At 37.6% G+C, this 25,134-nt stretch overlaps 7 protein-coding genes across 32 annotated transcripts in view; 4 read left to right on the top strand and 3 right to left on the bottom strand.

Moving 5' to 3' along the window:
- The first annotated feature begins 1,278 nt into the window (after nucleotides 1-1,278).
- LOC104818969 (RPM1-interacting protein 4-like) lies at nucleotides 1,279-2,865 on the top strand. Of its 4 annotated transcripts, XM_010548798.1 has the most exons (4): nucleotides 1,279-1,377; nucleotides 1,751-2,188; nucleotides 2,287-2,463; nucleotides 2,659-2,865. In XM_010548798.1, the coding sequence occupies exons 1-4, from the start codon at nucleotides 1,372-1,374 to the stop codon at nucleotides 2,698-2,700; spliced, it is 663 nt and encodes a 220-aa protein (XP_010547100.1). In that variant the 5' UTR covers nucleotides 1,279-1,371; the 3' UTR covers nucleotides 2,701-2,865. The 4 variants fall into 4 exon arrangements, with proteins under 4 accessions (XP_010547100.1, XP_010547098.1, XP_010547099.1 ...); XM_010548796.1 differs by lacking the exon at nucleotides 1,279-1,377 and having other exon boundaries at nucleotides 1,396-2,188; XM_010548797.1 differs by lacking the exon at nucleotides 1,279-1,377 and having other exon boundaries at nucleotides 1,396-2,188; nucleotides 2,662-2,865.
- Nucleotides 2,866-3,524: 659 nt separating this feature from the next.
- On the top strand, nucleotides 3,525-5,559 carry LOC104818971 (E3 ubiquitin-protein ligase RNF4). 5 transcript variants are annotated; one of them, XM_010548801.1, is made up of 6 exons: nucleotides 3,525-3,713; nucleotides 4,134-4,409; nucleotides 4,503-4,560; nucleotides 4,658-4,764; nucleotides 4,873-5,130; nucleotides 5,266-5,559. In XM_010548801.1, exons 2-5 carry the CDS (start codon nucleotides 4,176-4,178, stop codon nucleotides 5,092-5,094), a joined length of 621 nt encoding a protein of 206 aa, XP_010547103.1. In that variant the 5' UTR covers nucleotides 3,525-3,713; nucleotides 4,134-4,175; the 3' UTR covers nucleotides 5,095-5,130; nucleotides 5,266-5,559. The 5 variants fall into 5 exon arrangements, with proteins under 5 accessions (XP_010547103.1, XP_010547102.1, XP_010547105.1 ...); XM_010548800.1 differs by having other exon boundaries at nucleotides 4,144-4,409; XM_010548803.1 differs by having other exon boundaries at nucleotides 4,144-4,409; nucleotides 4,658-4,755.
- Nucleotides 5,560-5,604: 45 nt separating this feature from the next.
- Nucleotides 5,605-7,703, bottom strand: LOC104818973. Of its 6 annotated transcripts, none has more exons than XR_772746.2 (5): nucleotides 7,432-7,703; nucleotides 7,034-7,162; nucleotides 6,202-6,353; nucleotides 5,969-6,112; nucleotides 5,605-5,804 (listed from the first exon to the last, which is right to left on the bottom strand). XR_772746.2 is itself a non-coding variant. In XM_010548806.1 (5 exons), exons 3-5 carry the CDS (start codon nucleotides 6,311-6,313, stop codon nucleotides 5,745-5,747), a joined length of 270 nt encoding a protein of 89 aa, XP_010547108.1. In that variant the 5' UTR covers nucleotides 6,314-6,353; nucleotides 6,466-6,536; nucleotides 7,034-7,425; the 3' UTR covers nucleotides 5,605-5,744. The 6 variants fall into 6 exon arrangements, 1 of the variants encoding a protein (XP_010547108.1); XR_772744.2 differs by having other exon boundaries at nucleotides 7,034-7,185; nucleotides 7,432-7,702; XR_772745.1 differs by having other exon boundaries at nucleotides 7,034-7,124; nucleotides 7,432-7,645.
- A 148-nt stretch (nucleotides 7,704-7,851) lies between these two features.
- On the top strand, nucleotides 7,852-8,675 carry LOC104818972 (wound-induced basic protein). The gene is made up of 2 exons (XM_019203247.1): nucleotides 7,852-8,012; nucleotides 8,393-8,675. Exons 1-2 carry the CDS (start codon nucleotides 7,942-7,944, stop codon nucleotides 8,463-8,465), a joined length of 144 nt encoding a protein of 47 aa, XP_019058792.1. The 5' UTR covers nucleotides 7,852-7,941; the 3' UTR covers nucleotides 8,466-8,675.
- Nucleotides 8,676-8,960: 285 nt separating this feature from the next.
- On the bottom strand, nucleotides 8,961-12,402 carry LOC104818974 (putative G3BP-like protein). The gene is made up of 10 exons (XM_010548807.1): nucleotides 12,270-12,402; nucleotides 11,850-11,932; nucleotides 11,625-11,762; nucleotides 11,056-11,353; nucleotides 10,722-10,969; nucleotides 10,188-10,548; nucleotides 9,955-10,076; nucleotides 9,811-9,870; nucleotides 9,595-9,658; nucleotides 8,961-9,520 (listed from the first exon to the last, which is right to left on the bottom strand). The coding sequence occupies exons 2-10, from the start codon at nucleotides 11,898-11,900 to the stop codon at nucleotides 9,243-9,245; spliced, it is 1,620 nt and encodes a 539-aa protein (XP_010547109.1). The 5' UTR covers nucleotides 11,901-11,932; nucleotides 12,270-12,402; the 3' UTR covers nucleotides 8,961-9,242.
- Nucleotides 12,403-16,964: 4,562 nt separating this feature from the next.
- Nucleotides 16,965-18,765, bottom strand: LOC104818976 (ninja-family protein Os03g0419100). Its single transcript, XM_010548808.2, has 2 exons — nucleotides 18,017-18,765; nucleotides 16,965-17,661 (listed from the first exon to the last, which is right to left on the bottom strand). The coding sequence occupies exons 1-2, from the start codon at nucleotides 18,657-18,659 to the stop codon at nucleotides 17,228-17,230; spliced, it is 1,077 nt and encodes a 358-aa protein (XP_010547110.1). The 5' UTR covers nucleotides 18,660-18,765; the 3' UTR covers nucleotides 16,965-17,227.
- Nucleotides 18,766-20,891: 2,126 nt separating this feature from the next.
- LOC104818977 (cyclin-C1-2-like) overlaps nucleotides 20,892-25,134 on the top strand; it is a 17,200-nt gene continuing 12,957 nt past the window's right edge. The window contains exons 1-11 of one of the 14 annotated variants that reach the window (XM_010548814.1): nucleotides 20,892-21,199; nucleotides 21,606-21,742; nucleotides 21,996-22,037; nucleotides 22,139-22,266; nucleotides 22,463-22,591; nucleotides 22,898-22,986; nucleotides 23,091-23,197; nucleotides 23,533-23,572; nucleotides 23,764-23,808; nucleotides 23,927-24,045; nucleotides 24,157-24,271. In XM_010548814.1, coding sequence (XP_010547116.1) covers nucleotides 22,955-22,986; nucleotides 23,091-23,197; nucleotides 23,533-23,572; nucleotides 23,764-23,808; nucleotides 23,927-24,045; nucleotides 24,157-24,271 — 458 coding nt within the window. In that variant the 5' untranslated portion in view covers nucleotides 20,892-21,199; nucleotides 21,606-21,742; nucleotides 21,996-22,037; ... (1 more) ...; nucleotides 22,463-22,591; nucleotides 22,898-22,954. Of the gene's footprint in view, nucleotides 21,200-21,605; nucleotides 21,743-21,995; nucleotides 22,038-22,092; nucleotides 22,267-22,462; nucleotides 22,592-22,897; nucleotides 22,987-23,090; nucleotides 23,198-23,273; nucleotides 23,340-23,532; nucleotides 23,621-23,700; nucleotides 23,809-23,926; nucleotides 24,272-25,134 lie in introns of those variants that run through there. The other 13 variants (XM_010548821.1, XM_010548813.1, XM_010548811.1 and 10 more) reach the window with 13 other exon arrangements.

The following is a 25,134-nucleotide window of genomic DNA, read 5'->3' on the forward strand; positions in this document are numbered from 1 at the left end:
TTTGATATATGCGGTTTGATTCGGTTTTAGACTGGTCTAATTTATTCCGATTTGGTTTCTGATTTGATTTCTGGTTGGGTAGTTTCGAATCTCGGTTTATGATTTGGTTTACAAACTTGATTCTATATGCAGGGCCCACTAATCCAATATTAATTATTAATTAAGTTTAATAACCGTTGGATATATAATTAATGTCTTGACCTTAGTGCTCCACATGTTGGGTGTAGACTTGTCACAGAGACCTTCTCTTCTAAATCCTATACAATATGTCTGAATATATATATATATATATAATTTATAATATGTCTGAATATATTTATATATAATACCCTTTACGTGCAATTCTAAAATGTTTTAGAATGATTCATGATTATTTGACGACAAATTATTTTATTGAGCCGTCGATATAACAAGACAGAGGCACACCCGTCTCTTTCCAGTTTCCACTTTCCATGCCAACTTGTGCTCATATCGTCAGCAGTAATATGGATACGTTCCATATAAATATTTGACGACAAATTATAGATAAATTTTATTTTATGGAAACATTTCGTAATTTATTCAAAATTTTAAAAAAAAATTCAATTAGATGAATGGAGCATGTGACCTTATGTAGTTATATATAGCTCTGTTCATAGATATATATATGTTAAAATAGAAACAAAATATGGAGATTTGATATGATTGATACGATATATATTTTATTCTTAATTAATATTATGTCTTTAATTATTATTAACGATATCAAATCTTCATATTTTATTTCTATTTCAATAATATGGTTATTGTTTGTGGTCTTTTTTCTAAATTAATATGTCGGCGTTACATATTTTCTTTTATAGTTAATATAAAACGTATTTCAATGTGATATATATATATATCGATTTTTTTTATCAATATACTTGTGTATATTTTATTTTCATCGTTGCGTATATCTACATTTTGAGATCCCAAATGTCATAATAGCATAGAATATCGATTGGATAAAATGCAGATATAAGCTAAAAATATTTACAAACGTTTAAAGTTTCCTTTAAGAAACAAGGTGGATCATCAAAATCTTGAACTTAGAAAAGGGTAGGAACTTTTGTGCGTACATCCTGGAAATAGCAAAAGCTTCTCTGGCGTTAGAAAAAAGACGGAAGTCGCTCGTCCAAAGAAAAGAGAGGCGTTGAAGGAGTCCGAGTCCGAGTCCGAGTCGTCGTTTTACGCTGTCAGATAAACCACCATTACTTGTCAACGCTCTTCACATTTCTCTCTTTCTCTCTCTCTGGCCATTTTTTTTTTGGGGGGCGAGGACTGAAGGCCGATTTCGAATCAAAGTTCACAGCTTTGCAAAAGGGGTCGTCGATTTTGACTGAAGATTCGGATATGGCGGTAAGTGTTTTTGTTTTGTATTGTCTAAATCTTCTGTTCTGCTTCTGTCTGTTTTCCTCTCGGGAAGAGAGTCAAACGTGTTTGGTTTCTTCTTCTTTCTGTCTAAATCTGCGCAATAAACAAAATCTTCACAGTGATTCACGCTTTGTCTCTTCTGCTTCTCCTGCAATTTTGATGTTTCTGGGTATATCAAGTTCGAACCCTAGAAAAACTGTAACGAAATCATCGTATTAGTGTTTCCAGATCGGTTTTTCGTTTCTTGCGTCGCAAGTTTCAGCTTCACTGTTGAATGGTTTCTGGCTTTTTAAGTCAGATCACAAGGCATGAAAAGCACGCATTTGTCATAAAAACACACAAACCCTTTCGGTTGCAGAAGCGTCCAAACGTACCGAAATTCGGGGATTGGCAGAACGATACGCCGTTTTCAGTCGTTTTCGAGAACGCGAGGAAGAAAAAGAACCCTCACGACCCGAAAGGGAACCCAGAGTTGCCATCGAACCAGGGATCTCCGTCGCGGCATCCTCGTACTCCGAACCCCACTAGACACGAGCCACCGAAACAGATCCTGAAACAAGGGTCAAACGGTTTCAGACAGAACAGAGGAGGGGAAGAGTTCAGAAGGTTCGCACCATCTCCTGCTCAGAGCGACAAGAACAGCACGAGAGTTAGGACTCAGGTTCCTCCAAGGGAATCCCACAATAACAATCGTCCGTATGGAGGCGGAAACATCAATCAGGCCGAGACGAACAGGCGGCCTCCACCACCTCAGAATCCGAGGCCAATAGCTAACGTTAGAGGCCAGCAATATCGGGTATGCGCGCGTGTGTGTGTGTGTGTATTTCCATTGTCTACTAACAGCATCTCGTGAGTCTTGGTTTCTTGTTGTGAATGAATATTGATGAACGTAAGGCACCTGCAATTCCTCCATTTCCGGGGAAAGGTTCGAACTCTGAGAATTATACGCACATTTTCGAGCAAGTGAGGGTGGACAGACACCAAGAAGGAGGGAGGACGTCTGTGGGCAGCACTCCCACTCACCCCATCAACCACCATCCCCATTCTTCTCCTCCCAACATTAGCCCCAAGGTATGAATATCTATATATGTATGTATACACTTCACAAATCTATACATACACCCTTTTCTCCAAAGCACATACATCTATCCCCCTGTTGGTGCATTATCCACTGCATTAAGGTTGTTGTTGTTGTTGTTAAACATGTAACTTTAGACGACATTTCAAGTTTTTTTTTGTTTCTCATGAATGAATTATCATTTCCAGCAGAGTTGCTGCTTTCCATGGAGCCGGAAAGGGAAATACTGAATATATATATATATATATACACAGACACACACGAGCTTCAAGCCTTTTATTCATATTGTAATGGATTTTTTTTTTTTGGTTTTTTTATTTTCTTGTGTGTTTGTGTTTGTATGGTGAAAACTGTTGGAGCATCTTCATCATACTTTATATTACATCTACATATTGGATAATCCTTGCTATTTCCTTAAATTGCTGGAATTGAAATAATATAAGCTTTTGTCATCTGTCGCGCTCTTTTTGTTACTAATCTGAATTTGATAAATTCGGCCCATGGGCCCTTATTGTTACTAATCTGAATCTGATAAATTCAGCCCATGGGCCCTTACCTTTTGTTACTAATTTGAATTTGATAAATTCGGCCCATGGGCTCTTACTTATTGTTACTAATCTGAATCTGATAAATTCGGCCCATGGGCTCTTACTTATTGTTACTAATCTGAATCTGATAAACTCGGCCCAAGGGCCCTTCCCTTTTGTTACTAAACTAAATCTGATAAATTCGGCTCATGGGCCCTTACTTTTTGTTACTAATCTGAATTTAATAAATTCGGCCCATGAACCCTTAGTCACAAAACAGGTTTAGTTCCATTCATTACTCCTATAAAGAAACGGAATGCTGTTTTAATAAAAAAATAAAAAAATCACAAAACATCACGGCGTGTGGTTGCGAGTTGGGAAAACAGCATAAATAATTGGCTATGGTGTGCCGTTTTTATAACTCGTACTCGGCACCGTTAGGATCGCGACACGTGTACAACCCCTTCCTTCACACCGACCGTGTGCTTCTATTATAAGCTCAAATTTACTTCTCCCCTCGTCGTCTCTCTCTCTCGGTTTCTTCTGTGTTTCTCTCTCTATGTGAATGATCCCTTCAACTCTATAAACCCTAAAGAGAGGGAGGGAGGCGATATCAATCATCAAACGGATTCTTCTCGTCTTCGGAGATGTTTTCAAATTTCAATTGAAATTCTTTTTACGACGAGCTTGATCGACGAGGTCTTTCGGTTTCAAAGGTACAATCTTGGATTCATGCCCTGATCCGTCAATCTCGTGGTGATCGTTTATGGACAGAATATCATTTGCGTTCTGTTTTTTTGTCTTTTGTTTCTATGCGGAGCTTTGGGTTTTTTTCTTTGTTGATTAAATTGATTTCGTCTGAATTTTACTGGGCCATTAGGAATAAGACTTCGGTTTTTCTCTCTCTTGTATACGAACTTGGGTTTCTTTGAATTTTGAAATTGGTCAGTTGTTCACTGTATTGATGGATCACAAGAAAATCTCTTGGAAATCTGGTGAAAGTTTATGACTTGAGTAAGCTGTGAAGTGTTCTCCAGAAGATGGAGAAAATTTTGTTCTCCCACTGGGTGGGGAAGAATCTCTTGCTACTGGGAACTTCCGCACTGATTTTTTTATCTGGTGGTTGACCCTGAAAGAAATTTGCAGGCACGAGGATTGGGGCTACTCTGGGGGCAGAGATGGATCCTCAGGGGTTGAGGGGAGCTCGGGGGCATCGACGGAGGAAGGCAACGATAGATTTGAATGTAATACCAAACGAAACCCGAGACCAAGACGGGATCTCCAACTCGGGAAATGCTGGAGGGGTTACTGTTGGTGACAATCAAGGGGAGTCTGTATCTGCTCCTCCTACTATTGATCTCGATGCTATTGATGATGATGTTGTCTTATCATCTGCAAGCGCGTTTGCTGAAGTCTGCCCTTTGTCTTTTCTTTTACTTCCCTTTAGCAAATGGATAAGCTTTGTTGTTTAGACAGTTGCTGATGTTGTTTCATTATGATGCCAGGCTAAAAACAAATCAACAGGCGCACGCCGGAGGCCTGTAATGGTTGATGTAGATTCAGGTAAACTAAGTATTTCGATGCATTGCTTTGGAGATTCAAGTCCAGATTTATCTGTTTGTGAAGAGGAATTTAAAACGGAACAGTGCATCTATGATAGGTCATACGAGTAGAATACCTGCCAGCATCAGCAACAAACGGAGAAAGGTTCCGCCTAATCAACCTGTCATTGATTGTGATCGTGTCATTATGCTCACGGTTGAAGCAGTAACAGAGTGATTTAGATTTCTTACTTTCCGGTTTCTGATTGCGTTTGTTGTATGTGACTGTTTTCCACTCGGTCTGACACTCGACATTTTAATTTTACGTGTTCAGGAGGAGTCTGTTTCAAAACCCCCACCTCCACGAGAGGAGCCGAAGTTTACGTGCCCAATTTGTATGAGTCCATTTACTCAGGAGACATCAACAAAGTGTGGTCATATTTTTTGCAGTGAATGTATAAAGATGGCAATATCTAGCCAAGGTAAATGCCCTACATGTAGGAAAAAGGTTACTGCGAAAGATTTAATTCGGGTTTTCCTTCCAGCCACCAGATGAATGATACAACTCAATCACCACACCACCCACCCATATGTAAGTCTCTGCTTAATGGGATTTGTTCTAGTTCTAACTCTTGGATTCTAAGAGTTACTGTAACAGCTGTGTGTTTACACACAATCTGATCTTTCATTGACCAAAAAAATGCTCTTTTATCCCCATTTTTGGCAGGGCCAATGATATACAATTCCCAGATTGATTTTGGAACGAGGGGATGTCAAAAATGAGGTGGGCATTCTGTATCTGAATAATTTCGGATTTCTGGAAGTGAAGCTGTAGTGTCTGGGGATTACGGGATCTATTTTTTTCAATTCAATGGATATCACCGTTATACTAACTTTCTGAACAACTCTCGTTTCCTAGTTACTGTTCTGTGTACCCTTTAGATTGATTAAATCCTCAGGCACGCGGTTCCCCCTTAACCTTCTTTTAGGTGTCAGGGGGGGAATGAACATTGAATGTTAATGAAAGCATTTTAACACTTTATATGCATGGATGGGTTAGTTTAAATGGATTTGAAGGAAATTCTATTAGCAAACAGCACATAGATTTGAAGGAAACACTTGTTTATTTTGTCGCCAACTAATCATGAATCAGAAGACGTATTATATATTTGTATATATTCAGATAAAAGGGTATCCAGCAGCTTGTCAATCTGATCCGACATGGACCCCTTTGTGCTTAAGGAAGTCTTTGGCCTCTGCAATATCCTGCGAAGGAAGGGCAAGAACGAATAAGCAATGAATCAACAAGGATCTCAGCTGCTCTAATAATCACCGCATCCATGGATGGTGAGTCCAAGTTGATGCATGCTAATTCTAATGATCGTTCTAATAAGAAATTGTGGGCAGAGAGAGAAATGAAGAACACCAACTTGTCTCTCCAAATAGGAGCAAAGAAGAGAAAGAACCCGCTGCAGTAGAACTGCTTCTTGGGGACAAGTGGGAAACTGCATTAGACCGTTTCCAACCATTAACAGGCCATAGCATCCGAGAGAGACAACAAAGTGGATCGGCAACTGGAAACGCGGGTGAAAGAGAGAAAAACTGCTTAATCACGACAACTTTTGCTAACTAAGAAGAATGATAATAAAGGAAGAGAGGGTACTTTTACACACCAACCAAGTACGACTTTGGGGAATAATTGCAGCCTGCAAAAGGCCAATCCAGAAGGCAGAGATTGCCATCAGGAGGCTCAAGATCTTCACCACATGCTTCATTGGCCTTGACACAACGATCCTCTGCTAAGTTCTGTAGATACTACAGTTTGGACAAAATGAAAGGTAAGAGTTGCAGCGTGAATGTACGTCGATATCAATACGCTCTCCTAAAAGTTGTAGAACATGAAAGAAGGAAGAACTCAATGTGCTACCATAAAGGAGAGCTACAGCAGTGGATTCTTCAGGGTCTCATGAGTTAAACATTATACACCTTCACAAAGCCCTGGACAGATTTTCTCAAACATCACCGGGAAATAGTTATCAAAACCAGAACCTCTACTTTACAATTCTGTGCCAAAAATTATGGGCCATCAGAAAGGATACAAAAGTAAATGACTTTTTACTTGACCAATCTTTGCTGGTGATGCAATCTTTAGTGACTCAAAGCCCTTGAGCAGATTTACCAGACATCATCACAGGCAACATAATTCCAAAAACCATAATCTATGAAAATCTAGACAGCTCAAAGACCCAGATTATTTAACTAAAACAGTCCAACAAAACTCAGATTTTCACCTCATAAACATAATCCTATAACGGATAATATTAGTAGGTGCCATCAGATGGGATATGGAAAATGAATGACTTCTCACAGTTCCTCAGATCACAGCATCGAATCCTCAGGAACTCAAAGCCCTTGCGCAAAATTTCCCAAACATCACAGGCAAAAGAAATTTGAGATGCTCAAGAACTCAAAACATATAACAGAGAAAAAAGTACCTTTTTTATGTCCAAGCACTAATCTGGTGCCATCAGATGGGATGTATTATGACTTTCTCACAGTTCCTCAGATCTTCAGGAACTCAAAGCCCTTGCGCAAATTTCCCAAACATCATATGGCATTGGCAGCTTAGCCATCAAAAACCCACATACTTGAACACAAATCAAACCCAAATAAACAGAGAGATTACTCGGAAACAGATGTAAGATCACCACAAAAAAATGGGTAACAAATCCGGCCAAGCGATTGTTGTCAATTCATCGAACAAATTTTGTGTAGATGACGAGAGAGCATCTAATCGCGGGTAAATTAACGAATCCAAGAGAGTGACATCAAAATGAAAAAGTAGAAAATGAAGAGCTCAGACATTGTCGAAGTAGATCGAAGATATACTCACCAAATCTTGCTTTATCCCCCCGTTCCTGAACGCTCGAAGCTTTTATCGTTAGGGTTTCAGTTCAGATCGGTTTTGCTCCACTTCACTTTAGATTTGGATACACACACACCCATCCCGGGTTGGGTAGAATTGTCTTTTCCCTAACAGGCATGTTATCCTGAGTAAGAACAAAGATATCTCCCCCCGGGATAAAGCAATCCCCATTGTTATCAAATCAGTCTCTTTTCCCTTTTTGTTTTGCGAGGAAAATAAACTGCTCTTACTTGTTCTCGGCAAGAAAACGGCACGTAGTCTTGATATTGGGCTTATTTTATTGGGTTGGGCCCATTAAGAAAAGTGGAGTTAAAAAGAGCCGTCTTGACCCGATAACCCAAACCGCCTTTTCAACGTCTCCAGCTATATAATCCCTCTTCTTCGCAAGTTGTCTTGTTTGTTTGTTTCAGATTCTTCCATCTAGGGTTTTTGGCATTCGCAGCGTTCGAATTCGATCAATCGACAGATTCGGCGAAGATGATTTACGACGTTAACTCCTCTCTCTTCCGATCCTTCCTCAGTCAGAAGGGTGGAGCTTCAGATAAGAGGTCCATCTCTCTCTCTCTCTCTGAATTTGTCGATGCAGTCATGATATCCAATTACGGGGCAATATTGAGAGTTGTGTCCATATTCGTTCATGTTTGGATGGGTGACGAGCCAGCTTTAGATAAATCCCATCGATAATTGATTAGAAATAGCTCTTCATCGGACTTTGATTGGTTGCGGTTGCTGCTAAATTGGAATGAGTTGAAGTGTTTGTGAATTTGGCCAATATTTTCTGTGAAACCCTTGTCCCTGTTTGCGAACCTAATCACTTGGTAGCCTTTTCTGTTTGGTTTGGGTTTCACGTCTATGGTTTTCTTGTTCTTTATATCGGTTGGATCAGAATACAGTTTGTTCTGATCAGATGAATGATGTTGTGTTGCAGGAAGAACGAGGAACAGAAGCCAAGGGAGCAGAAACCCAAAGCTAGCGAGAACAAACCTGTCATGAATGAATGAGCAGTGAATTGAACTGTCTGTCTCTCTACATGCATCTTGTCTTTTGGTTCTGTCTCAGTTTGACGGTTTTGCTTGTTCTTGTGGTTTTCCTTTGAAAAACTTTCCAGACTTTGTTACTGCATCTGTCCTATTTTTTTGTCTCACAACATTCTGATCGACTCTCCAAAGGAATTCCCTGATGCGGGATCTCTTTCCGTAGGGATTCAACCATCTCACTAAATTCCATAATCTATTGTTTAACCTACACATACATATATATATATATATACACATTCGATATGATCTCAAATCCAAGAAGGATCTTCACGCCACATTGCAATGCAAACTAAATAGAATTTTGAGAAAGTTGATGGAACAGAGGGACCTAAATTTCACATGGACTGGGGGGATCGTTCGTTTTTTCATCAGTTATATAGCATATGGTCTTAAATGTCAATCCAGCTTTGGGGAGTACCCCAAAAAAAAAAAAAATCCTCCATCCAAGGCAAACAGAACGAACCTTTACCCAAATTCTATTATAGATTCTTGCGATGGGTTTATAGATCAGAATGAATCTTCCACAAAATGTGGGGGCAAATAAGGGCCAAAACGCCAATTTCTTGAATCCAAAAAAAATAAAGACAAAAACTTGCACTGTTTTCTCTAAAGCCGAAACGAATCATACGAGAGAAATGTAAGTTTAAGGACACCTTTCCCCATACTACTCCTTTCTACTTCCGAAATTACTGTACCAACTGACATTTACCTCGGGGGCCGACAAAAACATTCAGATGATCTTCATCCAGAAGCAGGGACATCAGACTCCAGGTTGGTTTTGTTTGCCTTGTTGTTGTTGACAGAGACATAAGCACCACGGTTCGTCCGACCACCACCACCTTCCGTTCTATGGTAGCCGCCATTCCCTCTGCGGCTTTTATACCCTCCTCCTCCACCCCTGTTCCCATACTCACCTCGGCCATACCCTCCTCTGCCTCCTCCATAGTACCCTCCTCTGCCTCTCACTCCCTCACTTCTGTACATGTTCCCATATCCGGATGAAGGCCTTCCTCTGTTACCTGATCACATAAAGGATTGAGCTTGAGTACCCATATCCAATCCAAGTGAGACTTTGCTAGTTATACCAACTCACCTCTAGAGGTAGATCTCTTCTCCTCCACAACCGTTTTCCGGCCACCGATAATCACAGGCGAAGCCTAGAAATATAAAATGTCTTTTTCCAATCAGCAATTAAAGGCTCTAAGAAAATTTTAGTGCCCTTGTAGAAGGGCATTTTCAGCAGCAACCCCAGAATTACAGAGAAAGGAAATTTGAAATATGTTGCAGACTGCAGTATACAACTCCATACCTCTATTGCCCTCTGCGCTGCATCCGCCTCCTCAAACTCCACAAAACCATAAGCAAATCCCTGTCAGCAAAACAATCTATCATCAGCGTCCTTTGACCATAAACAAGGTTCCTTGTCTGGTTCGTCAGATTAGTTAATTTGTACCCATTGATTTATAACTTGGATTCCACCGTTTCTGATTGTTCCAAACTTCTTAAACTCATTCTCAAGCAAGGCATGGGTTGCATTAGGAGGCAGACCCTTCACGTAAATAGATGCACCCTCAGCTGTGAGTGATATACACAAAATTAAGGTTGAGGAAAGGGATAAGATAACATGGGGAAAAAAGGAAAATTGAACTCGGAGACTAAGGGTAAATGAATCTAAGAAAAATTCACCTCCATCCCGATTGTCCACATTTCCAATAGCATCAGAGGCCACCGTAACTGAGTCAGATTTCAGAGCTGGGCAATCAGAAGCCACTCGTTGATCTTGGTCTTGTGATACCGGCTTTGGAGGAGGTGAGGGGGCAGCTAAAACTCCAGTTCTCTCCTTCATGACCGCTGGAGGATCAGAAACCACTGGTTGAGCTTGGTCTTGAGATACCAGCTTTGAAGGAGGTGAGGGGGGAGCTACAACTCCAGTTTTCTCCTTCGTGATCGCTGGAGGATCAGAAGCTATTGGTTGTGCTTGGTCTTGTGATACCGGCTTTGGAGGATGTGAGGGGGAAGCTAAAACTCCTGTTTTCTCCTTCATGACCTTCAATGATAGCAAAAATGATCAGCATAAGATATCTTCAGATACTAAATACGCAAACCTACAGTAAAAAACAACAATGCCATCTCCTAATTCCATAATGAGCTACAAGAAAATATCTAGTGAACGCTGCTAAAGCAAAACAATGACAAGAAACTCAAGGTAAGTCCACATACGACAGAGGCATAAGATATCTTGGGAACATCCTGAGGTCCATTTTCCTGCTCAGAAGCTTTTTGTGAATCATCAGCAACCTCTTCGTTCGTGATCTCCAGTTCCGGAACTGCATTGACGAGCTCAGGTGCTGGGGGTATCTCTTCCACGGTTGGAACGTTCCCATTATCCGGCTTACTGGCTTCCCCATCACCAGAATTCACCAATGTAGAAGCAGATTGCTCAGGAACATTACCGGCTTTAGTAGGGACTGAAATTTAAATAGGACTGCACATGCTTAGCACTAAAACAGGTACACCGAACAAGGTCATAGAATGAATAAAGTTTTAGCCCTACCAAGGGGAGGAGGAATGGGTGCTTCAGAGGCTGTCCTAGCTACAATATCTCCATCTTGGGTCTTCGGTGGTTCATCAACAAGCCTAAAGATGTCATTTAGGACAAAGTAACCATTTTCTTGGGGAGCAAGGAAGAAAGTCTGGATGAATTTCCTCTTAATTTTCTTCTCATGAAAAGGAAAGTAGCCAGTAACAACAACGAGCACACCCCCATTGTAAGACTCTTGGGAATCCACAGTTATTATCTCAGCAGCTCTAAAATCTCCATAAGCCAGCAAAAGAAGATTCTCATGTATAATCTGCAATCGTTTGAAATCAAACAGAGAAATTCAGCGGAGTTGCCAGACTCAGATGTCCAACCTTAAACAAACCAAAAGCCAGCCAAAATCTTCAAGGAAACTCGACATTCACATTTCTATATGATGTTAATTACATAAGTAAATTGCAAATTCAGAACATATAGTGGCATCAAGAATTATCTGATTCTTAGCACATAAGTTACTCTTGTTACTAACACGCAAAAAAAGCGAATGTCAAAGACCAGGCAAAGAAAAATAAAAAGAATCTCACAGGCAAGGTGGTGAAGACTAGCATCTTCTCATCCGGTCCAGGACGCCCAATCTTACTGAAATGTTGATAAAACTGATAGAGACACTCCGGCTTGTCATACAAAATGTGATAGTACTGGAATACAAATGCATTCGCAACCTGTATTCCGCCAACAAATGACACTTCTAACCACGCAAATTGGAAGAACCACATAGAAAAACCAAATTGGAACCCCATGGTACTTACCACGTTCGAATCAATAACCACAGGAAGAACTTGATGCATAGCAGAAGCCATAGCTCACCAACCTCCGGAGAACAAGCTTAACCCTGATACAGCTAAAGCATTTCAACACAGACCAATTTCCAGACGCAATTCTGCTTCGAGATCCTTAAACTTAAGGAATAACATCAAGCCACACAAGTCATGTCCGAAACTCCGATTTTTTTGCGGAGATCATTTACCAAACTCTACACAGAGGCCATCTCACAAAACTCCGCAAGCTAGAGTTGAAAATGGCTATTCTCTTCTCAAATAAAACAGTATGAAACATAGTTTTGGCATTTTATCCATAGTCGTACAGAGAAAGAGACACTCCGAACCACTACTGATCAAAGCAATGACCATCACGGACACAATGAAACGAAATTACCCAACGCAACTGACCTGAAATCTGGGAGAGAAGAGAAGGCTAGTGAGAGAGAAGCTTCTCCTAAAGGATTTTGGCGGAATCTTAGAGCTCCGATTTTCCCCCTCTCCTCTGCAATGGCAGTTCCTAGGGTTTTGCAAGATCGCAACAATGAGGGAAGACAAGAGACACAAAGGAGAGGGCTTTTGGGGTTTATATAGTGAAGGATGCAGAGAACTTTCCAATTTCAGCCACGTGTTAACAGCCTATTGAGCCTACTTAATTACTAAGATTTGTTTAAATAAACTTTAATAAGTAATATTAGTAAGATTTCTCTTAAAATTTTAAATTTATGCAACATAATTTAATTTTGTGTCCATATATTTCTTCAATGTCCTTATATACTTTATCATTTTCTATATATTTTTTTTATTTTTTATTTATTCAAACATCGTGATAAGAACAACTGTCATCGTGATAAGAACGACAGCGCAATATAAACTGGTCTAAACAACCGTTATATTATTTTTTTTAAAAATAATTATGAATATCTATATATAGTTATATCGATATTTTTATATAGTTAAGATATTTTATAAAAGTTAAATAATTTAAAAAAAATATTTACTAAAATAATACAAAGACGAATGATGTTAAAAATGAATATGAGTCGGATATCTAATAATTATAAAATATTTGAATTTGTTCAAGATATTTTAATTAGAAAAAAACTCCTAAAAAACCTCAAACTTGCAAAAAAATATACAAATAAACTTTCAACTTGCAAAGCAATCATTCAAACCTCAAACTTGCAACATGTAACTGAATAAAACCTCAAACTTGCAAATTGTTACTCTAATAACCCATTGACTTGTTTGACCACAATTTTAATCAATCAGAAATCCATGTTGGTCCGAAAAACTGATGTCAGTGTGTCCTCATAATCAACTTTAAATGAATTTTTGCCGGATCGAAATTTAATCCGATTTGAGAGTAAATAAAGTCGGTTTTTCGGGCCAAAGTAACAGAACATAATCAGATTGAAAGTTTATTCAGTTAAAATTGGTTACATAGACATGCCGACATCATCGTTTCGGGCCAACATGAATTTTCGATCGTCTGAAATTGTGGTCAAACAAGTCAACGGGTTATTAGAGCAACAATTTACAAGTTCGATGTTTTATTCAGTTACATGTTGTAAGTTCAGGGTTTGAATGACAGCTTTGCAAGTTGAAGGTTTATTTATATATGTTTTTGCAAGTTCGAGGTTTTTTATGGGTTTTATCCTTTAATAAAATATAGAGAGAATCATATATAAATACATGAATTTATAATGAAATTTTATTTGTATATATATATGAGTTTTAAAATTTCTAAAATTGGAATTTTTCATTCTAACTTTAAATCATAAATTTTATTCGACTTTGAAAAACCATCACAATATTTGATATCGTTTATTTATTTTTAGAATCTACCAAATAGACAATGAGTTGACAATCAGAAAGTCAAATCATATTCCATGGCACATACGATATTTTCTATATATTTTTAATAAAATTAATTTAAAAATTTTAAAGTTCATATATATGTTTATATATGTATATATATGAATAATAAACATGTATATATTTTTAAACATATGTATAAGCATGTATATCTATTTAGATTTTAAAATTTTTAATTTTTAGTTTTCTATTTTCAAATGTCAAGTTTTTAAAAATTTTAAAATTTTGACAAGTAACCTAATATAATTAGATATTTTTAAATACAAAAGATGAATTGAATCTGACATAACTAGATTTGTTAACTGACAAGTTAAATTATATTTTTTAGATTTTGTCAATCAATAAATGATGTTAATATCGTGATTATTAGTGTAAAATTTAGGATTTAATATAGAAATGAGTTAGACTTAGCGTATTATTTTTTAAATTTTTATATTTATGTATTTATCTAATATTTCTAATGGTGGTCATTTCGTATTTCGGTTTGATTATATTCAAGTTCGATTATTTTGATTATAAAAAATTATAACCATTTGATTGTTAATGGTAAATACTAAATTTTTAAGAAATTTTCCTTTTTTATTATTTTTATTCAATTTAGTTTGAATTCAATTTTTTCATATTTAGATAAATTATAACCATTCAGTTTTTTATATCGAATCTAGTTCAATTGTTGTTATATCTTATTAGATTCGTCTACTTGTTTATTAACTAAATTGATCACCCTTAATTATTTCTACAAATTGTATTTATATGTATTTTTCTATAATTATTAAAATTATTTTTAAATTTTTTATAATTATTATAGACATTTTAAAAAAATAGTTTCAACATTTTTAAGACAAAAATTAAAGATAATTTCAATTTTTTTAAATAAATATAAATATTTTTTTTTTCTTCTTTAGATTAAATATAACTAGAATGAATCATAAAATTGTCCAATCCTTTTCCAAACCCAAAAACAATTTATATATAATACATGCTTAAAAATAAAATCCATATACAAAATATTCCGTAATTTTGTTTGAAATAACCATTTGTAAATAATGATTTTAAACATAAAATTCATGAATCCATTATATTGTTAATTTGTTTGAAAATTTTTTAATATTGAGAAAATCAGTGAAAAAGTTAAAACCCCATTTTTTTAAAATACAGTTTGATAAAACAAATCTTTAAAAATATCTTTTATTATACAATTTTAAAAAATATATCCTTGGAAATGTATCCAAAAATATGTGTTCTATTTTTTTTTTTGTAAATTACATACAATAAATGAATAAACTAGAGAAATATAAAGGTGATTTTTTTTTAGATCTTGACGTAATTATAAAGGTGAAAATTTTCCAATGAATATATAGTCACATGTAAATCAGATTTATAAAGTAAGTGTTTGTTTTTTAAATTTCACTTAGTCGAATTTGAATTTAATTTAAAAATGATTTTTTTAATAAAAATTTGACTTTGAAGGAACTTAGTAAAAGCATGTGAAATGTGAATTAAAATCGATATAAAACTAAATAAATATAATTATTAATAATGTTTGCAGTCACAATTATTAAATAAATATACATGCATGTATGCAAGTGGGAGGCAGGGCGACCAAATCGTGTTGACTCATGGAGCCCAGTGTTGATACGGGTCAATTTAAATGAATTTATTGGAGATAAAACCTTTTATATTAAATAAACAAATTTTGTAAAATTATCCTATGTTTCGATAAATCGTAAATGAAATATATAATTACCATAGATATGATTATACTCGTATTTGCACATCTATATGTATGCGTATATATACTTACATATATGCATGGCTGTATTTAGGGAGGTAACTGGAGGATCACTCTTCTAAAATTAATCTCAATTATTTAAATTAATATTAATCTCATTAATATTTATAGAGATCATTTTTTATGACATATCACTAATGTTTTGTGTCTTGTATATATATATATATATATATATATATGCGTGTATTCTTTAATTTTACTTTTTAGTTTAAAATTATTAGAATGATATGTTTTATTATGACGTTAATATAATCCAAACACATCATTGATATAAATTTGTCAATCCTAAGTTCTATATCGAATTTTATCTGTATCTTAACATTATAATAATCCGAAAAAATCAGATAATATTTTAATAATAACAATACTTTATATGTAACTCTTGGAAAGTATTCGTGCTTAATTATAAGTTTTTTAGATTTTACCAAAAAAAAAAAAACAGTTACATGTCTATAGAAAAGTTTGACGGAATTTCATTTATTTATATGAAGATTTTCTGAACCAACCAATGATTGCTGCAGCGCACATTTGGGCAACCACGAGAAGTGCTAAAATATTATATACTTAATTATATTAAATTTGCCGACAAAGATACGGTCAATGGCCAAGTTGCCAATAAAATATTCACATCTCAATTTCAGATTATAAGGTTGGTTAAGGACCATGCAAATAAATTCGACTTTTAAATATTCGAACACTCAAGTATTCGTCGATATATGAATTTGGTTATGGTAGACGATAACTTGATATTCGAATTTATTTTTTTTTGGTTAAAATTCGAATTTTATTTTCGGTATTCGATAGCGAGAATTATCCAACACTAGATTGTATCCAACATTAAATTGGTTTGCTTATGGGTATATTATATGTAGTTATAAAAGACAAAAGAAGTAGCTGTGAAAAATTATAATGTGTATGAAGTGAATTTTCTTCGTATATATATATAAATAGTATATTTATAAATATTTCAATATATATATATATATAATTATTCTGGATGAAGTCGCTTTCTAATTCGTATCTAGGGATCATTTGGAAACACATGTGGTGAACATTATGATTAAATGTATATCGTAAGTTCTAACGGTTTTACCGATTTGGATAATGTATTTACTTATAACAAATTTATATATAGACAATAGATATGTAAGAATTATATATTTGGGATCTTAATTAATGAATTGTATAAATGGCTTGGATGGAATACATACATGCATACATTCTAAATGGGAATTATTTTTGCTTCGATCTAGTCCAAAACACAGTTACTTATCAATAATGGATCTACTACAAAATTCAAATAATTTATACAGAAATCTACCGTTAAATCATTGAAGTACCAAACAAAGTTTTTTAAAATATAATAGAAACACGAATCCATGATACACACGTATACCATGACCTCCCAGACCATTATACCACCATAGACTTAGATATATAAAGAACAAAGTTTGATCATTTTGTTCGCAGACGGTCCATTAGAAACAAAAACATTTAATAACAATTTATACATGCCGGTTATCAATTCGCAAGCAGAAGGAGGAAAACAATATTTATAAAATCGGTTCAAAATGTCGTCAAACTCAAAAGACCTGCTGAAGCGGAGTTCCTTCGAACTCAAAAACTGTACAGAGGAAGAAGACGACAAAAAACGGGTGATAAACGGCGACAAAAACGAACTCCCTTCTGGCGAGAATGTTCAAAAACTGGAAGGGACAACGGTGATATGTCTTAACGGATTCGAAACTTCGGTTCCTCCAGCGTGTCGGATGAATTCCGCGGGCGAGAAAGACCGCCCGTGGCACACGCAAACGATGCTGATCTCGGATTTCGAGTACCGATGCAAAAACCCGTTAACGACCTTCCCTTCCGGTCCGTTTCCCGTCGTCGTAACGCAAGGCATTCGGGCAAGCTGGAGCAGACTACTCTTCACATTACCGTTATGTGACGGCGGTTTAGGAGGTTTACCGTTTTCCCTGGCACCGACTGATGTCTGTGTACTTGTGTTTGAAGTTTGTTTCGTCTCTGGTAGAGACCCGTTTGATATCTCTGCGCTCTGTTCTGTTTCGCCTGGTCCGATGTTAACCCCAGTTTGATCTGGCTTGGTCTGGACCGAGTCGCTACTGCTACCGCCTGAGGTTAAAAATGGCATGCTTTAGATACAAAATAACTCTTGATACCGTATAAGACTTTTCTGTATACACAATGAGTGTACCGTATTATACAGAAAATACGTAGAAAACTTAAACCCCAACATACATAACTGCAACGATATCATTATATCCTCCAGATTGTAGAACATACGAACTTCATGAAATTTTCAGACCAAAGTTTCAGGTTAATGCTCCTACAAACATTCACACATGCGACCATCACATACGCTTTCGACCACTATCTAAATCTAATGCTAAACCTAAATCACGATTCATACATGCGTACACATTATTTTACAGAATAATAAGGGTGTAACCGTAAATAAGATCATTACCTTGACGGCGAGAGTAATTTGGGTCGGAAACGGCCGAGGAGCTGCAAACGGGTGACCCATTTGAAACCGGCTTGACGTTATCCTCGACCCCATCTGAACCGGACCCGTTAACCACATTATTCTCTTTCACTGCCATCGTACGGTTAGCAAACGTGAGATTCGGAACCATGTACGGATACCGGCCCCAAACCCGAGAGACCGGGTACGAACCGGAGAAGGCAGTTTTCTGGTTCTGTTCAACGCTTAGATTCAAGTCGACGCACTTGGTCTCGCCGTTAACGGATCCGTTACATTCCGTCTTCATCCTCTTGCCGTCTCGTTCGGCGCCGGAGGCAGAGACGGAAACGACGCCGTTTAGGGATTCTCCGCCGTTTCTCGCTCTGCACAAGCCCCTTCTCTGTTGTTGCTTCGCCTCTCGCTTCTTCCTCGCCTCTTGCCTCCTCACCGCGTGGATCTCACGCTTCGACATGCCGTCGACACAATCGATCGGTTTGGGGTTCCGGCTTCCGTATCCGGCGGATTTTTCGGTCTCGATCGGTTTGGGGTTCTCCGTTTTTCTGACGGAGCCTCCGAGGGAGAGACAGAGCTCGAGTTCGATCTCGTCGTCTTCTCCGAACCTTGTCGCTGTCGAGTTAGCATCCATAGACGAACCAAAAAAAAGGCACAAAATGTCCAAAAAAATCCGAAGGGTATTTCTTTATTGATAATTCCGTACCGGGGAAAATCTTTTTGTAGGTTTTTTTTTCCTCTGAGAGAGGAAAGGCGGAGAACAATAAACAGAGAAGAGAAGCTCCTGATGTGACACGTGTCTGTAGATAGAAGGCAACAGTGGTTGTTGGGTGACACGTAAGAGGAAAAGAATATTTTAGTTTTTGTTTTTTTTCTCTTTTTTGATATTGATAATTGGCAATAAGGGGAAAGTTTAGGGGCTTTAATCACGGATTATCGCTTAATCAAAAGGAATCGAAATCCAGCCTCTCGCTCTCCATTATTTGATTGGTTGTAATTAGCGGGAAATTTGCATTTTTTAAGATTTAAGGAAGAGTTCCCGAGGATGCCACGTGTGGGACTTGCATGAAGACATGAGACTTCGACACGTGTCCCTTCTGAGGAACATTGACTAGCTGGCTTTGACAAGGACACGTGAGTCTTGGATACGGTTTTCCCTCAGTCAGCTCCGCGAATCTCGAGCTCTTAAATCTAACTTCATGCCTGTTGGACACGTGTAAAAATTCTAGTGGGTCCCGCTTTTTACCAATAGATGAGACACGTGGAAACGATTCGGCGGTCCAGCTCAGCAAATGTGCCGTTGCCGCTTTTTTATCTCTTGGCGATGTGATGGGTGACGTATCTTCAAGAAGCAGAGCATGTGTGGGCAAGTTGACACGTGGCACGAAATTAAGAGCTATGGCTTTTGGAGAACCAGGACACGACACGTGTAATTTTGGGGGGAATACTAAGCTCCCGCCCTTCCCTGGTGCATGAGCTACACCTGGAAAGGACGATACACGGAAAGTATACATTTATATAAAATAATTCTTAGTATGGTTTTTTATGTGAATTCTTATTTTCATTAGTTCGTTAAATAAAGTTAAAACAAAGTTTTTTTTTTAAAAAAAAAAGCGGTACCTTTCATATATAATTTTAGGTGTATTTCTGGCCCTTGTAAGATCTGAAAGGTGATTTTTTTTAAACGAAAAATAATATAAACAAGCGATTATTAACATCATGAGAGAACTCCCCTCAACAAAGGAAATGAATCTAAAAACGATGGCATTTGCTTACCTTCGAACAGGTGGCTTTCGCTAATTATGTATACTAATTACAATTTTGACATAAAATTGAGATATACGAATTCATACAACCACAAAAAAACCATATAAAATGCATATGACAAGGTTCGGTTTCCTTATATATTTGAAACCAATCACTTTACTTTATGCATTTAAATAGTCCTAGATATTACTCATCAATCATCATCATCATCATCATCATTATTATAATGTATTAAAACTATTCTAATAAAGCATTGATTGGTTTTCAGAGTAATTTTACTATATAGCCACGGATCCAATTATTTTGAATAACTGCTCAAATAAATATATTGATTTCCAACGCGCATAATTTACGCATATAATATTTACAGATAAATCTTTATTCGATAATTATTATCGTCATATAATTTGCCTCTATTTAACCTTGATCTGATTAAAATTTTGTCTAGAATCAGATATATTTATAATTTATCCAAATATACATACAACAATATCTTTAAATGCGAAGATATCCCGAGCACCTTATTAGAATGGTTTGGTTTGATGGTTTGGTTTACTTTGGTTTAGTTCGGTTAGGGTTTATTAGGGTTTCTTCTTCTATTGTATTTAAGGAACACTTTTCTTATTTTGTAAAGAAAACAGAGAACTTTCTCTAAATCCTTCTTCTCCCTCTTCCTATTACTACTTTCTTTTTAATCTCTATCTCTACAACTCTATCTTATTTCAATGGCTTTTGATGTTTTTATCAAAAGTTGATACACCTTTAAGATATTCAGATAGTCGAAGGATCTAAAGCTACGTGAGGAGTGTTTGTTTTCTCATTTCATTGTTTATCTCAAATTACTGAGAAATAATATGGTAAAAATGTCAATTATGATATAATAATACAAATGATTGAGCCGTACGGTAGAATCTCAAATCTTGAAAAATGTGGGCTTAAAATGGACCGTTAATTGCTACATGAAAATTGGGCCTTTTGGGCTGAGTATGGGCCCACTATTTTCCCCCTTTTAGACTAATGACAAACTAAAAAATCACGAATTTCACGGAATATTAACTGAAAAATTATAAAGGCGTGATTTTTTTGTTTGTTTGTTTATATTTGCCTTTGGTTGTGTATGTATTTACCATTCTCGCCGGTCGTCTCCGGGGAAACGGGAAAAAACATGGCGGCCATTTCTGGATTTCTTCTCACTAGTAAGCTTCTTCGAGATGGAGTCTCGAAAACCCTTTTTAAAAATTCCTTGCTTTTTGCAAATTTCGCTTCGATTTCGGGTTTTTGTTTTGGCTGTATGAGCAGCAAACAGCTTATGGACCCAGAAGAGGTCGTTGTGGTTCATCATCAGGACAAAGTACGAGGAGTTTCCCTCGAGGAATCTAAGCTCATCAACCTCCACATGTCTCAATTGTATGTTGCTTGTGTTTCTTCTGCCATGTTTCTGGGTTTTGCACATTTTGGGTCTCTGGATTACTGCTTTTTTTTGGGCGCAGTATTTGGATTCAGTTCTTGTTCACGCGGGTATGATTAAGAAAATCCATCGAATTTCCATGTTTTGGCCCCGTTATGATGTTAAACAATGAAAATTTCTCATTTATTTGCTTCTACTTGTATGAATTCGGTTGAACTGTACTGAAGTTACACCTTACCCTAGAACTCTAGTGATGTCCCTAGTTCATACTTGTTGGTTAATGGAGTTTTCGAGCTTTTAATTAGTAGCATCTTGCATCTTAGGTTCGAAACTTTAAGATTTTAATGAAAAGTTTGCTGTATGGCGATTCGCCGATTATGAGTTTCTGCCTCATCGCTGTTTCAGATATTAGGAAACTGGCTCAGCACATTAAAGTGAGCCAAAGGTTGGTTTCTGTATCGAAATCCAACTGCCAGAAGAGAGAATGTTTCGGCGTTCGGTTGTTGTAATTGCTAAAAAGAGTTGTTCTTTCTGCCTTAGAGGTCAGTTTTTCATTATTTCCTGCTGGTGCATATGGGACAGGAGTGACAAATGAGTCACCATGTAAAAACTTCTAGCAACCTGTTCGTTGTTTGAGAGGTCTAATTGCTGTCATTATATCCAGTGGTAGATCATTATTCGTTGGTTAAAGACTCGCGCTTTCATCTTGGGTTTAAACTTTGAAGTGTCGTAAAGTTGAACCCGGCATTATCTTTTTACCATTTACAGAACTAATTCGATTCTTGTTGTTAGCAGGTTCGTGCACAATGCCGGCATAATTATGATCCAGGTGGCCCGGTAAGAACGCACACTCTTCAAAATTTGGACAGGTTTTAGCATCTGATGGATTCAGCTTTAGCGTTTTGAAATCTCGGGGGAATCCTTAACGACACATACAGGATGGACCTGATTCTCGTACACCCTCCCTATCGCATCGCACTACCCTGCATGTTCATAGCAAGTGTCTACTACAGAGACATCATGGTTTGAAGATCTTCACTAGGACATGAACTTGGTCATTACTACGGTACTACCTATCCAACCCAAGTCAAAATTTGCAATTCTTCTTCACTGAAACATGCAAAAGTTATCGCCATGGAAACAAACTCTGCAGTTTCAGCTAAAAGTTGAGATCTTTCTTGAAACTGGGAATTGTAGCTTATGATGTTCTTCAGTACTTCGGTGTTGGGAAGCTTTCTGATGATTGTTGACAACATGGGCAGGTGAAGAACATCGCCATGGAGGTTATTGATTTCTATGAGAACCCCAGGGTGGATCAATGATGAAAGAGTGAATGCTGCTTTCAGCAAATTGCCTCAGAAACCTTGGAGCATAGAAGTTACCCTATCTCTGTACATCATTTCTGCCCCTTATCAAATTTCCTTTGTAGCTCAAATGCTCTCTCAAGTGCCCATTTTATCTCTTTTCTTTTTTCTTTTTCTTTTTCTGTAAAAGACAATATATGGCATTATGTTTGGGGTGTGGGTTTTCATCAATAAAGTTTAGGGCTATTTCTTTCTATTTAGTAACAATGCATGTGGGGTTCTTTTGAAGTGTTTAGAAATAGAGGGTGTTTTATTGTAGAAATTTGAAAGATTTGGGGTTGTTTTATGATTTTGCCCAAATTATTTTGTTCTGAACTTCTGATAATCTGTCAGGAGCGAATAAAAAGGAAAGGCCATTTGCGTTGTGAAGTTTCAAGGAAAGCAAAAGCAATGGCTTCCAATTTCTGGACTTCGTCGCACCAGTAAGTTTGTTTCATTCCGTAATTACAAATCTCCATGAAAAAGGAGACGATCCTTTGATTTTTTTTAATCTAGGGAAGTTTTTTTTCTGGGTTTCAATGAACAGCAAACTTCTTATGGACCCAGAAGAGGTCGATGTTGTTCATCCTCTGGATAGAGAGAGAGGAATCACCGTCGAAGATTTCAAGCTGATTAAGCTTCACATGTCCAATTGTGCGTATGATCATCTTCTCGATCTGTTCTCGCCTGACTTTGGCTTCAATTTTTCCTGGGTTCTGTTTATTTCCAGATTTTTCCCCATGAATCAGTCTCGTCGGAGTTTTGAATCTCCTTCTACATTGAGTTTTTTTACCGGGTCCGTTTTCTCGATTTCTGCGTTATATTTGAGCTTCCACATAAAGCCTGTGAATTTCACAGTGTAGATCATTTGGGTGTTTGAATTTTACATGGAACAGGAAGGAATACGCTATGATTCAGTTTCTCATAATAGTTCCGATCATAGTAGTTTCAATTGATTGCATTTGATCTGACGTTTTCGTTCACTCCAGATATCTCGAAATTGGCGCAACACATTAAGATTAGGCAAAGGTTAGTTCTTTACCTCAGAACCCGTTGAAATGGAAGTCTTTCTCAATGGTATGCCTTTGTCAATCTAAAGAGTTACTGAAGCCAATGCATTTTGCTAAATTTGGTTTCTGTTTTGTTTGGTTCACCAGTGCCGGACTTTGACTGTTGATTTTTTTCCATTGATTCACTTTGTCATTGTGAATGTGGTTCAGAGTTGTAGCTACTGCAATAACTTATATGAGGCGGGTTTACACAAGGTACGCTCTTGTAGTTTTTTTCTTTTCTTCTGATGATGCAATATAGATTGGTGTTGTTTTTTCGTGGTAGAAACTGGTCCTAAGCACGGATCTTTGTCTCTGGATTTCGGTTTCTCAGGAAGAGCCTGACAGAATATGAACCTCGTCTTATCGCTCCCACTTGCTTGTACTTGGCGTCTAAAGCCGAGGAGAGCGTTGTCCATGCCAAACTTCTTGGATTCTATATAAGAAAATTATGTAACCTTCGCTCTTACTACTTTCTTGATCGTGTTTTCCTTAACAATTTTCTCTACCTCTTGCTATTTGAGCGGAGGAATGTTGACGACTTGCTGCTAATTCACTCTACAGATGCCGATGATAAGTACAGGTATGAGATTAAATATATACTTGAAATGGAGATGAAGATGCTGGAGGCATTGAACTTCTATTTAGTCGTATTCCACCCTTACCGATCCCTGCCTGAGTAAGTCTTTTCTATGTTACATTCTCTGCCAAGTATCATCACTGGTGGCGTCTTCCTAATTGCCATTATGTGCATGATGTCACGGGCCTAGAACTAAGCTAGGATGGTCCGTGCGGCAGTCGAGCCAAAGGGGACGAAAGGGGAAGCCTCGGACGTACTATGGACGGGAGAGGGTTCCGAGGGCTCGACTAAGCCTTCTCTGAACCGAAGTGGTCCGAGAGATTGCGGATGGTTGGGTTTGAAAGATAGGAAAGGTCCGAGAGATTGAGGACAAGAAAGGCCGACGGTACGGCCGTGGTATTTTATTAATAAGTCGGAAAAGGAACAAGGGGAGCGTGGCCTTGGTACAAGAAGGGACAACCACCGTGGTTTGTAAGCCGGCGGCGAGTTGGCCCGAGAAAGGAACAAGGCGGCGCTGTAAAAGAGGTGTTCGGGACTTAGGTTTCGATTTGGGGATTGAGAGATACCCTCCTTTTCGGCCAGCCAGCTGGTTTTATTAAGGTTTGGCTTAATAACCGAAAAGGAAAGTTAACATTTCCCTTCCCATATCTTTCCTATAATCCGTACTTGCCTTATGCGAAAATAGAAAAGACTAGAACCTTCCTAATATTACAATGGACACTTAGACCTACCTAAATGGGCCTTGGACCAAGACAAGACCACAAGGAAGGCCCGCGGACACGTCCAAGAACTGGTCATGGACCATGGCCGCGACCCTTGGTAGTTCTTGGCCTTTGGCAGTCTTCGGTCTTGGTCTGGGCATGGACGCGAGTTGGGCCGACGTGGAGATGAGCAGGGAAGGTCCAGGAGTCGGAGTCAGGTGGTCCGAGGGGCGTCCAGGGTCGGTGGCCTGAGATGTCCCG

The sequence above is a fragment of the Tarenaya hassleriana genome, unplaced genomic scaffold (genome assembly GCF_000463585.1).
Source record: "Tarenaya hassleriana unplaced genomic scaffold, ASM46358v1 Cleome3, whole genome shotgun sequence".
Classification (NCBI taxonomy): Eukaryota; Viridiplantae; Streptophyta; class Magnoliopsida; order Brassicales; family Cleomaceae; genus Tarenaya; species Tarenaya hassleriana.

Bases quoted from the DNA above. Each gene is read 5' to 3' on its own strand.
- LOC104818969 (XM_010548796.1), top strand. From the start codon at position 1,667: ATGGTTTCTGGCTTTTTAAGTCAGATCACAAGGCATGAAAAGCACGCA. The intron at 2,189-2,286 runs GTATGCGCGCGT...GATGAACGTAAG, and splicing joins TTAGAGGCCAGCAATATCGG to GCACCTGCAATTCCTCCATT. The intron at 2,464-2,658 runs GTATGAATATCT...TATCATTTCCAG, and splicing joins CTCCCAACATTAGCCCCAAG to CAGAGTTGCTGCTTTCCATG.
- LOC104818971 (XM_010548801.1), top strand. From the start codon at position 4,176: ATGGATCCTCAGGGGTTGAGGGGAGCTCGGGGGCATCGACGGAGGAAG. The intron at 4,561-4,657 runs GTAAACTAAGTA...CATCTATGATAG, and splicing joins AATGGTTGATGTAGATTCAG to GTCATACGAGTAGAATACCT. The intron at 4,765-4,872 runs GTAACAGAGTGA...TTACGTGTTCAG, and splicing joins TTATGCTCACGGTTGAAGCA to GAGGAGTCTGTTTCAAAACC.
- LOC104818973 (XM_010548806.1), bottom strand. From the start codon at position 6,313: ATGAAGCATGTGGTGAAGATCTTGAGCCTCCTGATGGCAATCTCTGCC. The intron at 6,113-6,211 runs GTGTGTAAAAGT...CCGCGTTTCCAG, and splicing joins CCCAAAGTCGTACTTGGTTG to TTGCCGATCCACTTTGTTGT. The intron at 5,805-6,004 runs GTTCTTTCTCTT...CTTCCTTCGCAG, and splicing joins AAGCAGTTCTACTGCAGCGG to GATATTGCAGAGGCCAAAGA.
- LOC104818972 (XM_019203247.1), top strand. From the start codon at position 7,942: ATGATTTACGACGTTAACTCCTCTCTCTTCCGATCCTTCCTCAGTCAG. The intron at 8,013-8,392 runs GTCCATCTCTCT...GTTGTGTTGCAG, and splicing joins GGTGGAGCTTCAGATAAGAG to GAAGAACGAGGAACAGAAGC.
- LOC104818974 (XM_010548807.1), bottom strand. From the start codon at position 11,900: ATGGCTTCTGCTATGCATCAAGTTCTTCCTGTGGTTATTGATTCGAAC. The intron at 11,354-11,624 runs GTGAGATTCTTT...AAACGATTGCAG, and splicing joins TAGTCTTCACCACCTTGCCT to ATTATACATGAGAATCTTCT. The intron at 10,077-10,187 runs GTGAATTTTTCT...TATCACTCACAG, and splicing joins TGTGGACAATCGGGATGGAG to CTGAGGGTGCATCTATTTAC.
- LOC104818976 (XM_010548808.2), bottom strand. From the start codon at position 18,659: ATGGATGCTAACTCGACAGCGACAAGGTTCGGAGAAGACGACGAGATC. The intron at 17,662-18,016 runs GTAATGATCTTA...TTTTAACCTCAG, and splicing joins AAATTACTCTCGCCGTCAAG to GCGGTAGCAGTAGCGACTCG.